This window comes from Panulirus ornatus, chromosome 19, assembly GCF_036320965.1.
Source record: "Panulirus ornatus isolate Po-2019 chromosome 19, ASM3632096v1, whole genome shotgun sequence".
Classification (NCBI taxonomy): domain Eukaryota; kingdom Metazoa; phylum Arthropoda; class Malacostraca; order Decapoda; family Palinuridae; genus Panulirus; species Panulirus ornatus.
Window position 1 is genome coordinate 49,398,208 of NC_092242.1, and position 14,185 is coordinate 49,412,392.

Consider the following 14,185-nt stretch of genomic DNA (forward strand, 5'->3'; position numbering starts at 1 on the left):
GGGTTACCTTCAACCCCCTGTCGTCCATGGGTTACCGGCACCCCCTGCTCACCACGCATTGCCTCCACCCCCAACCCTCCATGGGCTGTCTCCATTCCCTAGTCTTTGGCAACAGTTGTAGATTTACACAACTCCAGCATAAACTTGGATCTTTTGACAGGTGAAAACGAGGGTAACAAATTGATTAATTTCAGTGAAGAATTCTTTTTCAATTATATGATGAGACCCAGCGAGAGGGAGGAACATTTTAGATATAATGATGAACACAGAGCGAACTAGGACCTGTATGGTAGGTGAAAAGGATTTACATGTATGTGCGTATCTTGTTCAAGACTGAACCGTAGCACTTAAAAGCCCCAGATTTTGGGTGTAGGAACTTCAGGTTTTAGGCACCGCACGTTTGCCTAGAAGGCCGTTTTGTGGCTACTGAGTGTTACCAAAGGCCACCCTAACCATATTGATTAATGAAGGTATCCCGGGATTAGAGATAGGATCCAAGAGCACCAGAGTTTGGCCATAAAGGCCAAGAAAGGCCACCTTTTAAGGCTCAGACTTATCACAGCTTCATGGCACTTAATTCGGAAGGGACCAAAATATGTCACTTTCTCAACAGTCGGCCTTGAAGGCCACTAAAAAGCCAGCAGAAGCTATCTACTTTTAAGATTTTTCCTTGGAAACATTTTACCCCGTACAGCGTCAAGTAACCCCACAGGTATAAAATAAACAGGACCTAAGAACATTCCTTAGACTTTCGCGAGGTTTTCGAAAAGGTACCATATGTAAGATTGCTAGGTAAGACTTAGATCTCACGGCAAAGGAAGCAGAGTCTGTGGTTGGGCCGGGGAGAGCAGACTGGCTCACAGACAGGAAGCAACGTATGGTATCAGATAAGGGAATGATCCGACTGGCTTCATGTGGGTTTCCACCAGGCTTAGTCTCAGGAACACTTACTTTCCATCCCTATCATCCACCTGAAGGCACAACTTACAAGTCGAGTAAATTTCCAAGTCTTCCGATGCCATGAAATCGGGAAATATAACTCAGTCAAAGGAAAACTACCTGAAGATTCAAAGGGATTTAGATACACTGGTGGTATGGTCATGGAAATGGCAAATGGAGTTCAACGTAAACAAATTCCAAGTAATGCACTCTGATGCATAGAATATAATCACGATGACTAAATGCCTGGTAAACCATTGTAGGAAGTTACGGAGGAACAAGACATTGGAGTTATTATAGTAATGACCTAATATCCGTAAAACATAGCCTATGAGGAATAAAAAGACCTTGGAGTGATTATCGGTAAATACATAAATTCGGAAAACATAGTCCATAGGGAATAAAAAGGACCTTAGTGATTATCAGTAATGACGGAGTGGTTATCAGTAATGACCTAATATCCGGAAAACATAGCCTATGAGGAATAAAGAGACCGAATGATTATCAGTGATGACTTAAGATCCGGAAAGCACAGCCTAGATGGATACAATGAAGCCAAAATAAAGGTAAGCTTCATAGCTAGAAACATCAGCTATAAAAGACAACTCGCACACCTTAACGCCCTAGTGCGTGGAAAGTACACTGGCCATTTCTGGTTACCAGATGTGATCCAACTTGAACGAAGTCACAACAACCAAACTAATAACTTCATTCAGAAATAAGCCTTAAGAAGAAAGACTCAAAAGACTGGATAGTATTCTCTCTCTCTCTCTCTCTCTCTCTCTCTCTCTCTCTCTCTCTCTCTCTCTCTCTCTCTCTCTCTCTCTCTCTCTCTCTCCAAAAAAGATATCCGTAGACAGCATAAGTTTTCAAAGTACTAATTGATTTTGACAGCATAACATAAAAATTTCTTCGCACTAGTCAAAAATCATCGGAAATAACGGAATGACCAATGGAGGAAAGAGGTGTGATAGTTACGTGGACAAGAGTTATTCCGCTGTAAAGTGGTAGAACATCAGAATAAACTTACCAACAGATGGAATAAATCCAGAGACGGTCTGTCTCTAGATCAAAGGTAGATGAACAAACCTTTGTGATAAGGTATGAGTAAGTAATTCACCTTAAGACAGAATATTTCCCGTTGTTTTTCTTCAGTGTCCAACCTCAGCGCAGCCGTTTTGAGAGTTGCCAAGGACTTTTTCCAATTCACACTTTCCTGTGAAATATCTATGGCAGAATACTTTCACCACGATACGTGGTGTTCCTTCCCAGCTTTCTTTTTATCCTGCTGACAGCTGAGCCGAGTGAGAGATGGGTGAGAGATGCCGTCTGCTGTATCTGCCACAATTTAGATTAAACTTGCAAATATCCACGTAATGAACCGCCAGGTTCCCCATTACCTTGTCTTTCCCTCCAAGGGCTACTTCCACTCCACACTTTCCGTGGGTTACCTCCACCCCACACTCTCCCTGGGCTGCCTCCCCTCCACACACTTTCTAGGCTACCTCCCTTCCACACACTTCTAGGCTACCTTCACTCCACACTCTCCCTGGGCTACCTCCACCCACACTTTCCCTGGGCTACCTCCACCCACACTCTCCCTGGGCTACCTCCACCCACACTCTCCCTGGGCTACCTCCATTTCACACACTTTCCGGGCTACCTCCACCCCACACTCTTCCTGGGCTATCTCCACCCCACACTCTCCCTGGGCTACCTCCACCCCACTTTCCTTGGGCTACCTCCATTCCACACTCTCCCTTTTCCGCCTCCATTCCACACTCTCCCTGGGCTGCCTCCCTTCCACACACTCCCTGGGCTACCTACACTCCACACTCTTCTTAGACTATCTCCACTCCATACTTTCCCTGGGCTGCCTCCATCCCACACTCCCCGTGAAATATGTTCCTCCACCATACACTCTTCCTTGGCAGCCTCCTCCACCGAACACTCCCTGGACAGCCTCCATCCCACTCTCTCCCTGGACAGTCCGACACTCCCTGGGCAGCTTCCACTTGACACTTTCCATGAACAGCCCCCACATCACACACTCCCTGAGCTGCCTCCACCGCATATTCTCCCAGGGCTGCCTTCACAACTATGTTTTTCCTAGATTTCTTTCTTCCCACACTCTCCAGGTAGTTTCCATCCCATATTCTCTAAGGGCTACCTCCACCCCAAACTCACCCCAGGCTGTTCCCGCCTCACACACTCCGATAGCAGCCTCCATCCCTCAGTCTCCCTCGGCAACCTCCACCCCACACTCAACCTTGGCAGCATCCACATCACGCTCTCCATGGGGGAGTCTCCATTCTATAATCTCCCTGCGCACCCTCCACTCGTTACTCCTGGGCACCCTCCGACCAACACTCTCCCTAGGCACCCAGCATCCCACACTTCTCCTAGGCACCCTTCACTCCACATTTTCCCACGGCAGCTTCATCCCCATATTCTCCCTAGGCGACTTCCACTCCCACTCTTTCTAAGCAGCTTCCGCCCTGCACTCTCCCTGGGCTGCTTCCATCCCACACTTTCCCTGGGGACCCTCTACCCTCACCCTCTCCCTGGGCAGCCTCCGGCACACACTCTCCTTAGGCAGTCTCTGCCCCACATATTCCCTGGGCAGTGTTCACCCCACATTCTCCCTGGACATTACGACACAAATCAGATATACATGTTAGCATACATGTGTTCATTCACCAGTTTGTTCCTCGGGGATCATGAAAATTGTCAGTATCTGTGCCTCTATCTATGTATCATTTATATACGTATCTCTTGTTATCTGTTTCCATAAACATCTCTTACTAAAGACATCTACATGAAGCTCCTAGTCAGGTAACGAGTTTTATTGTGGTAAAACATTGATTGTTTAACACAACAGCAGAGGATGATGTTACTGATAAAACAAAAATTTGTACAATACACATGCATATATATATATATATATATATATATATATATATATATATATATATATATATATATATATATATATATATATATTGATTGAGAGGGTGAAGGCATGTACAGAGCATCAGATTGGGGAAGAGCAGTGTGGTTTCAGAAGTGGTAGAGGATGTGTGGATCAGGTGTTTGCTTTGAAGAATGTATGCGAGAAATACTTAGAAAAGCAAATGGATTTGTATGTAGCATTTATGGATCTGGAGAAGGCATATGATAGAGTTGATAGAGATGCTCTGTGGAAGGTATTAAGAATATATGGTGTGGGAGGCAAGTTGTTAGAAGCAGTGAAAAGTTTTTATCGAGGTTGTAAGGCATGTGTACGTGTAGGAAGAGAGGAAAGTGATTGGTTCTCAGTGAATGTAGGTTTGCGGCAGGGGTGTGTGATGTCTCCATGGTTGTTTAATTTGTTTATGGATGGGGTTGTTAGGGAGGTGAATGCAAGAGTTTTGGAAAGAGGGGCAAGTATGAAGTCTGTTGTGGATGAGAGAGCTTGGGAAGTGAGTCAGTTGTTGTTCGCTGATGATACAGCGCTGGCGGCTGATTCATGTGAGAAACTGCAGAAGCTGGTGACTGAGTTTGGTAAAGTGTGTGAAAGAAGAAAGTTAAGAGTAAATGTGAATAAGAGCAAGGTTATTAGGTACAGTAGGGTTGAGGGTCAAGTCAATTGGTAGGTAAGTTTGAATGGAGAAAAACTGGAGGAAGTGAAGTGTTTTAGATATCTGGGAGTGGATCTGGCAGCGGATGGAACCATGGAAGCGGAAGTGGATCATAGGGTGGGGGAGGCGGCGAAAATCCTGGGAGCCTTGAAGAATTTGTGGAAGTAAAGAACATTATCTCGGAAAGCAAAAATGGGTATGTTTGAAGGAATAGTGGTTCCAACAATGTTGTATGGTTGCGAGGCGTGGGCTATGGATAGAGTTGTGCGCAGGATGATGGATGTGCTGGAAATGAGATGTTTGAGGACAATGTGTGGTGTGAGGTGGTTTGATTGAGTAAGTAACGTAAGGGTAAGAGAGATGTGTGGAAATAAAAAGAGCGTGGTTGAGAGAGCAGAAGAGGGTGTTTTGAAATGGTTTGGGCACATGGAGAGAATGAGTGAGGAAAGATTGACCAAGAGGATATATGTGTCGGAGGTGGAGGGAACGAGGAGAAGTGGGAGACCAAATTGGAGGTGGAAAGATGGAGTGAAAAAGATTTTGTGTGATCGGGGCCTAAACATGCAGGAGTGTGAAAGGAGGGCAAGGAATAGAGTGAATTGGATCGATGTGGTATACCGGGGTTGACGTGCTGTCAGTGGATTGAATCAGGGCATGTGAAGCGTCTGGGGTAAACCATGGAAAGCTGTGTAGGTATGTATATTTGCGTGTGTGGACGTGTATGTATATACATGTGTATGGGGGTGGGTTGGGACATTTCTTTCGTCTGTTTCCTTGCGCTACCTCGCAAACGCGGGAGACAGCGACAAAGCAAAGAAAAAAAAAAGATAAAAAGATAAAAATAATATATATATATATATATATATATATATATATATATATATATATATATATATATATATAGATAGATAGATAGATAGATAGAGATGCTCTGTGGAAGGTATTAAGAATATATGGTGTGGGAGGCAAGTTGTTAAAAGCAGTGAAATTTTTTTTATCGAGGATGTAAGGCATGTGTACGTGTAGGAAGAGAGGAAAGTGATTGGTTCTCAGTGAATGTAGGTTTGCGGCAGGGGTGTGTGATGTCTCCATGGTTGTTTAATTTGTTTATGGATGGGGTTGTTAGGGAGGTGAATGCAAGAGTTTTGGAAAGAGGGGCAAGTATGAAGTCTGTTGGGGATGAGAGAGCTTGGGAAGTGAGTCAGTTGTTGTTCGCTGATGATACAGCGCTGGTGGCTGATTCATGTAAGAAACTGCAGAAGCTGGTGACTGAGTTTGGTAAAGTGTGTGAAAGAGGAAAGTTAAGAGTAAATGTGAATAAGAGCAAGGTTATTAGGTACAGTAGGGTTGAGGAGCAAGTCAATTGGGAGGTAAGTTTGAATGGAGAAAAACTGGAGGAAGTAAAGTGTTTTAGATATCTGGGAGTGGATCTGGCAGCGGATGGAACCATGGAAACGGAAGTGGATCATAGGGTGGGGGAGGGGGCGAAAATCCTGGGAGCCTTGAAGAATTTGTGGAAGTAAAGAACATTATCTCGGAAAGCAAAAATGGGTATGTTTGAAGGAATAGTGGTTCCAACAATGTTGTATGGTTGCGAGGCGTGGGCTATGGATAGAGTTGTGCGCAGGAGGATGGATGTGCTGGAAATGAGATGTTTGAGGACAATGTGTGGTGTGAGGTGGTTTGATCGAGTAAGTAACGTAAGGGTAAGAGAGATGTGTGGAAATAAAAAGAGCGTGGTTGAGAGAGCAGAAGAGGGTGTTTTGAAATGGTTTGGGCACATGGAGAGAATGAGTGAGGAAAGATTGACCAAGAGGATATATGTGTCGGAGGTGGAGGGAACGAGGAGAAGTGGGAGGTGAAAAGATGGAGTGAAAAAGATTTTGTGTGATCGGGGCCTGAACATGCAGGAGGGTGAAAGGAGGGCAAGGAATAGAGTGAATTGGATCGATTTGGTATACCGGGGTTGACGTACTGTCAGTGGATTGAATCAGGGCATGTGAAGCGTCTGGGGTAAACCATGGAAAGCTGTGTAGGTATGTATATTTGCATGTGTGGACGTATGTATATACATGTGTATGGGGGTGGGTTGGGCCATTTCTTTCGTCTGTTTCCTTGCGCTACCTCGCAAACGCGGGAGACAGCGACAAAGCAAAAAAAAAAAAAGATATATATATATATATATATATATATATATATATATATATATATATATATATATATATATATATATATATATATATTTTAGTAGGTGGGTGGAATTGTTTTGTGGGTGGGCAACATCCTACCCAGCTGACGTGTTAGAAGGAAACGTGCTTCTTTGGCCTGGAAGTTCCCTAGCTAGACCCTGCGAGGCCTTCGTTGTGGTGTACAGCGTTGGTGCCATCCTAAACCCAAACTGGGTTGCTCTTGTGGAACACTGAAAATTACACTGAATTTTGCATTTCTCTTTTCCTCCACTGTGAATTGATATATATCAGCATATATGTGAGGTATGTGATAGCTTTTTTGGTCATAAGGGGAGTATAATCATTTTGGTAGTGTGTCATTAAGCTTAGTGTGTCATTAAGCTAGTGCGATACACTCCTGAGGTGGTGTTACTGGACCCCGCCTGCTTGTGGTTGCACTACGAGTGGAGTCACTTTAGCAAAGCTGCATCATAGTCAGTTGAGTCCATGCTTGTCAAAGAACTTGCTTCAAGAATCGGTAGTGTAACACAACCTCGACGTTGCAGGAGCCTTTGGAAAAGGGATCTTGCAGTCATATGATAATAATGATAAGCATAATAACTGCAATTTATTTATAATATAATGGACACAATTAACGACGCAGCATTATTGCATGTTCCGGTAGATGTATTATTTATACGTCAATGAATACTTTGACTCTGGAGCAGAAGGCACAGATAGGCCTAGCCAAGAAAGCAAGAAGGATCTTCATTAGGCTAGCTTTTAGTATGATTATAATGATTATGATGGTAATAAAGATCATGAAATAGCCATTAATGGGTGTGTTTGCATTTCAGAAGTGAGCGTGGGTGCGTCTTCATGGGATGTGGGCTCTGATGGCCGGGGTTCTCTCTCCCCTGCATCTTCTGCCACGCCCACCTCGGCCTCTGAGACGGATGTGGAGGCAGCAGCCACGGTGGGCGTGACCCAGACCACGCCCTACCAGTGTTCCTTCTGTGACCGTGCTTTCCCTCGCCTCTCCTACCTCAAACGCCATGAACAGGTTTGTGTCTCATGGACATCACACTAAAGCTCTTGGCACACTTCCACGTTAGTGCCAGCATACTCATCCTTGTATACATATTTGTACAAGCATGCCTGATTAAGGGGTTCATATATTGGTATGCATGAATTGCTAACTTTTGGATTTACATTGATTTTGTTTTATTTCACTTTTCGTCTCTTCAGTATCTCGCTACATATTCTGAAGTTAATTTTGATACTGTGTATGTGGTTGCAGACCTTGTATATTCTGCCGACTTTGGTTTGACCTTTTTTATGTGTTTGTGTGTGTGTGTTTACCTGTTCCGTCAAGAGAATGAGAAATCTGCACCTTTAGGGTTCCATCTTTTAAAGTTTGTATAACAGCAAATAGACTTTTAAACCTTTCTATGCTGTCAGCGTTCACCGTTTGCCTACATAGTCAGTCCCACCATCCACCTTCTTTACAAATAATAGTATTTCTTGAAGCCTTTTACACCATCTTCTTGCCCAGCTTTTTTTTTTTTTTTTTATCACTCAGACGTTGCATCTCTTGAAGAATTGTTCAGCCTTCGTTGTCCATCTGATTTAGAAACTTGAATGCTATTACGATGTCCCCGTCTCTCTTCTATCATCTATCTAAGACAGCTTTGTAGCCCTCAGCCTTTTACTGAGACCTAGTTTTTTGTTTTTTTCCTCCAGATGTATTTGTCTGTAAACACTTTGTCCTTTAGCGCGGTGACCAAACCTGAGGGGCATAAGTAGCGAACAGCTTGCAATATACTTGAATACAGTTGTAGTATTGGCTAACAGGCAACTTACGTCTTCTCAATTCTCCTGGGATGCAGAGGTTAGGTCTCTCTCACACAGAGATTCCCATATTTTTATCCTTGGTAGTAGCGCACCGAGGCCTTCTTTTGCTGAATCTCCTTTTCACTGTTTTTCACTAACTCGGATTTAATCTTTCCATCCATTTATCAGATCACTCGGGAGTCTGTCCAGGTCCCCTTGTAAAACTGATACAGTGTTTGCGTCTCTCATGACCCCCGCATCATCCTCAGACTTGATTAGAAATTACAGAGCCCAGAACTGATCCCGGCTGCAGAGCATTACTAGAAAGAGAACCCATAAATATTTCGTTAGGTTTATGATAGTTATTATACAGTTATTCATACTGTCCTGAATATTATCAATGATGATTATGGATAAATAAACCAAAAGGGTAAATAATAAGAACGTAAACCAACCCAGCAGAACGTGGAAGCTGACTTGCGCGCGCATGGGAGGAATGATTTTCTCCCCACCGTCACTGGGATTTTTAAAATTATTTCCAATATTGTGACCTAACCAAAAACCTATCTTAAGCTAAGACTTTTTTTTTTTTATAATGGAGCTCACCCTGTTATAGGAATCAAAAAGTTTGTAATGTATGACTTCCTTTCACTGAAACGTTTTTTCTCCTACTTATATAGTTTCTCCTTAGGAATTAGTTATTCGTGCGTTTTCTGATTGATTTTTTGTGTTTTCCAGACTATACTTTCTAGTAAGACTGGCCTATAGCTCCTCGCGATTTCTCAATTAGTTATATATATATATATATATATATATATATATATATATATATATATATATATATATATATTCTTAATTCTTAATACCTTCCACAGAGCATCTCTATCAACTCTATCATATGCCTTCTCCAGATCCATAAATGCTACATACAAATCCATTTGCTTTTCTAAGTATTTCTCACATACATTCTTCAAAGCAAACACCTGATCCACACATCCTCTACCACTTCTGAAACCACAATGCTCTTCCCCAATCTGATGCTCTGTACATGCCTTCACCCTCTCAATCAATACCCTCCCATATAATTTACCAGGAATACTCAACAAACTTATACCTCTGTAATTTGAGCACTCACTCTTATCCCCTTTGCCTTTGTACAATGGCACTATGCACGCATTCCGCCAATCCTCAGGCACCTCACCATTAGTCATACATACATTAAATAACCTTACCAACCAGTCAACAATACATTCACCCCCTTTTTTAATAAATTCCACCGCAATACCATCCAAACCTGCTGCCTTGCCGGCTTTCATCTTCCGCAAAGCTTTCACTACCTCTTCTCTGTTTACCAAATCATTTTCCCTAACCCTCTCACTTTGCACACCACCTCGACCAAAACACCCTATATCTGCCACTCTATCATCAAACACATTCAGCAAACCTTCAAAATACTCACTCCATCTCCTTCTCACATCACCACTACTTGTTATCACCTCCCCATTTGCGCCCTTCACTGAAGTTCCCATTTGCTCCCTTGTCTTACGCACTTTATTTACCTCCTTCCAGAACATCTTTTTATTCTCCCTAAAATTTAATGATACTCTCTCACCCCAACTCTCATTTGCCCTTTTTTTACCACTGGAAGGTATTAAGAATATATGGTGTGGGAGGAAAGTTGTTAGAAGCAGTGAAAAGTTTTTATCGAGGATGTAAGGCATGTGTACGTGTAGGAAGAGAGGAAAGTGATTGGTTCTCAGTGAATGTAGGTTTGCGGCAGGGGTGTGTGATGTCTCCATGGTTGTTTAATTTGTTTATGGATGGGGTTGTTAGGGAGGTAAATGCAAGAGTTTTGGAAAGAGGGGCAAGTATGAAGTCTGTTGGGGATGAGAGAGCTTGGGAAGTGAGTCAGTTGTTGTTCGCTGATGATACAGCGCTGGTGGCTGATTCATGTGAGAAACTGCAGAAGCTGGTGACTGAGTTTGGAAAAGTGTGTGGAAGAAGAAAGTTAAGAGTAAATGTGAATAAGAGCAAGGTTATTAGGTACAGTAGGGTTGAGGGTCAAGTCAATTGGGAGGTGAGTTTGAATGGAGAAAAACTGGAGGAAGTGAAGTGTTTTAGATATCTGGGAGTGGATCTGGCAGCGGATGGAACCATGGAAGCGGAAGTGGATCATAGGGTGGGGGAGGGGGCGAAAATCCTGGGGGCCTTGAAGAATGTGTGGAAGTCGAGAACATTATCTCGGAAAGCAAAAATGGGTATGTTTGAAGGAATAGTGGTTCCAACAATGTTGTATGGTTGCGAGGCGTGGGCTATGGATAGAGTTGTGCGCAGGAGGATGGATGTGCTGGAAATGAGATGTTTGAGGACAATGTGTGGTGTGAGGTGGTTTGATCGAGTGAGTAACGTAAGGGTAAGAGAGATGTGTGGAAATAAAAAGAGCGTGGTTGAGAGAGCAGAAGAGGGTGTTTTGAAGTGGTTTGGGCACATGGAGAGAATGAGTGAGGAAAGATTGACCAAGAGGATATATGTGTCGGAGGTGGAGGGAACAAGGAGAAGAGGGAGACCAAATTGGAGGTGGAAAGATGGAGTGAAAAAGATTTTGTGTGATCGGGGCCTGAACATGCAGGAGGGTGAAAGGAGGGCAAGGAATAGAGTGAATTGGAGCGATGTGGTATACCGGGGTTGACGTGCTGTCAGTGGATTGAATCAAGGCATGTGAAGCGTCTGGGGTAAACCATGGAAAGCTGTGTAGGTATGTATATTTGCGTGTGTGGACGTATGTATATGCATGTGTATGGGGGGGGGGGTTTGGGCCATTTCTTTCGTCTGTTTCCTTGCGCTACCTCGCAAACGCGGGAGACAGCGACAAAGTATAAAAAAAAAAAAAATATATATATATATATATATATATATATATATATATATATATATATATATATATATATATATATATATATATACAATATGTATATATATATATATATATATATATATATATATATATATATATATATATATATATATACAATATGTATATATATATATATATATATATATATATATATATATATATATATATGTATATATATATATACACATGTACATAATTCATACTGTCTGCCCTTATTCATTCCCTTCGCCACCCAGCCACATTAAATGAAAACCCCCTACCCCCGCATGTGCGCGAGGTAACGCTAGGAAAGACCACAAAGGCCACATTCGATCACACTCATTCTCTACCTGCCATGTATAATACACCGAAATCACAGCTCCCTTTCCACATCCAGGCCCCACAAAACTTTCCCTGGTTTACCAGAGACACTTCACATGCCCTGGTTCAATCCATTGATAGGACGTCAACCCCGGTATACCACATCGCTCCAATTCACTCTATTCCTTGCACGCTTTTCACCCTCCCGCATGTTCAGGCCCCGATAACTCAAAATCTTTTTCACTCTATCTTTCCACCTGCAATTTGGTCTCCCACTTCTCCTCGTTCCCTTCACCTCTGACACATATATCCTATTATTCAATCTTTCCTCACTCATTCTATCCATGTGACCAAACCATTTCAAAACACCCTCTTCTGCTCTCTCAACCACACTCTTTATTTCCACACATCTCTCTTACCCTTACATTACTTACTCGATCAAACCACCTCACACGACATATTGTCCTCAAACATCTCATTTCCAGCACATCCATCCTCCTGCGCACAACTCTATCCATAGCCCACGCCTCGCAACCATACAACATTGTTGGAACCACTATTCCTTCAAAAATACCCATTTTTGCTTTCCGAGATAATGTTCTCGACTTCCAAACATTCTTCAAGGCTCCCAGAATTTTCGCCCTCTCCCCCACCCTATGATTCACTTCCGCTTCCATGGTTCCATCCGCTGCCAAATCCACTCCCAGATATCTAAAACACTTCACTTCCTCTAGTTTTTCTTCATTGAAACTTACCTCCCAGTTGACTTGTCTCTCAAACCTGCTGTACCTAATAACCTTGCTCTTATTCACATTTACTCTCAGCTTTCTTTTTTCACGCACTTTACCAAACTCAGTCACCAGCTTCAGCAGTTTCTCACACGAATCAGCCACCAGCGCTGTATCATCAGCGAACAACAACTGACTCACATCCCAAGCTCTCTCATCCAAAACAGACTGCATACTTGCCCCTCTTTCCAAAACTCTTGCATTCACCTCCCTAACAACCCCATCCATAAACAAATTAAACAAACTTGGAGATATCACGCACCCCTGCCGCAAACCAACATTCACAAACAACCAATCACTTTCCTCTCTTCCTACACGTACACATGCCTTACATCCTCGATAAAAACTTTTCACTGCATCTAACAACTTACCTCCCACACCACATATTCTTAATACCTTCCACAGAGCATCTCTATCAACACTATCATATGCCTTCTCTAGATCGATAAATGCTACATACAAATCCATTTGCTTTTCTAAGTATTTCTCACACACATTTTTCAAAGCAAACACCTGATCCACACCAATCTGATGCTCTGTACATGCCTTCACCCTCTCAATCAATACCCTCCCATATAATTTTCCAGGAATACTCAACAAACTTATACCTCTGTAATTTGAGCACTCACTTTTATCCCCTTTGCCTTTGTACAATGGCACTATGCAAGCATTCCGCCAGTCCTCAGGTAACTCACCATGAGTCATACATACGTTAAATATCCATACCAACCAGTCAACAATAGTCACCCACTTTTTTAATAAATTCCACTTCAATACGATTCAAACCCGCTGCCTTGCCGGCTTTCATCCTCCGCAAAGATTTTACTACCTCTTCTCTGTTTACCCAATCATTCTCCCTAACCTTCTCACTTTGCATACCACCCCGACCAAAACACCCTATATCTGCCACTCTATTATCAAACACATTCAAGAAACCTTCACAATACCCACTCCATCTCCTCACATCACCACTACTTGTTATCACCTCCCCATTAGCCCCCTTCACTGATGTTCCCATTGATTCCCTTGTCTTACGCACTTTATTTACCTCCTTCGGAAACATCTTTTTATCCTCCCAAAAATTTAATGATACTCTCTCACCCCAACTCTCATTTGCCCTCTTTTTCGCCGCTTACACCTTTCTCTTGACTTCCTGCCTCTTCCTTTTATACATCTTCCAGTCATTTGCATTATTTCCCTGCAAAAATCGTCCAAATGCCTCTCTCTTCTCTTTCACTACCAATCTTACTTCTTCATACCACCACTCACTACCCTTTCTAATCTGCTCACCTCCCACTCTTCTCATGCCACAAGCATCTTTTGCGCAAACCATCACTGCTTCCCTAAATACATCCCATTCCTACCCCACTCCCCATACGTCCTTTGTTCTCACCTTTTTACATTCTGTACTCAGTCTCTCCTGGCACTTCCTCACACAAGTCTCCTTCCCAAGCTCACTTACTCTCACCACTCTCTTCACCCCAACATTCTCTCTTCTTTTCTGAAAACCTCTATATATCTTCACCTTCGCCTCTACAAGATAATGATCCGACATCCCTCCAGTTGCACCTCTCAGCACATTAACATCCAAAAGTCTCTCTTTCGCGCGTCTATCAATTAACA

The 14,185-nt window shown here is 42.8% G+C and overlaps 1 protein-coding gene across 1 annotated transcript in view; it reads left to right on the forward strand.

The window, feature by feature from the left end:
• The window catches only part of L (zinc finger protein Lobe), a 198,468-nt gene that overhangs the window by 66,302 nt on the left and 117,981 nt on the right, over positions 1-14,185 (forward strand). Inside the window, 1 exon segment of the mRNA XM_071673825.1 lies at positions 7,585-7,790. Coding sequence (XP_071529926.1) covers positions 7,585-7,790 — 206 coding nt within the window.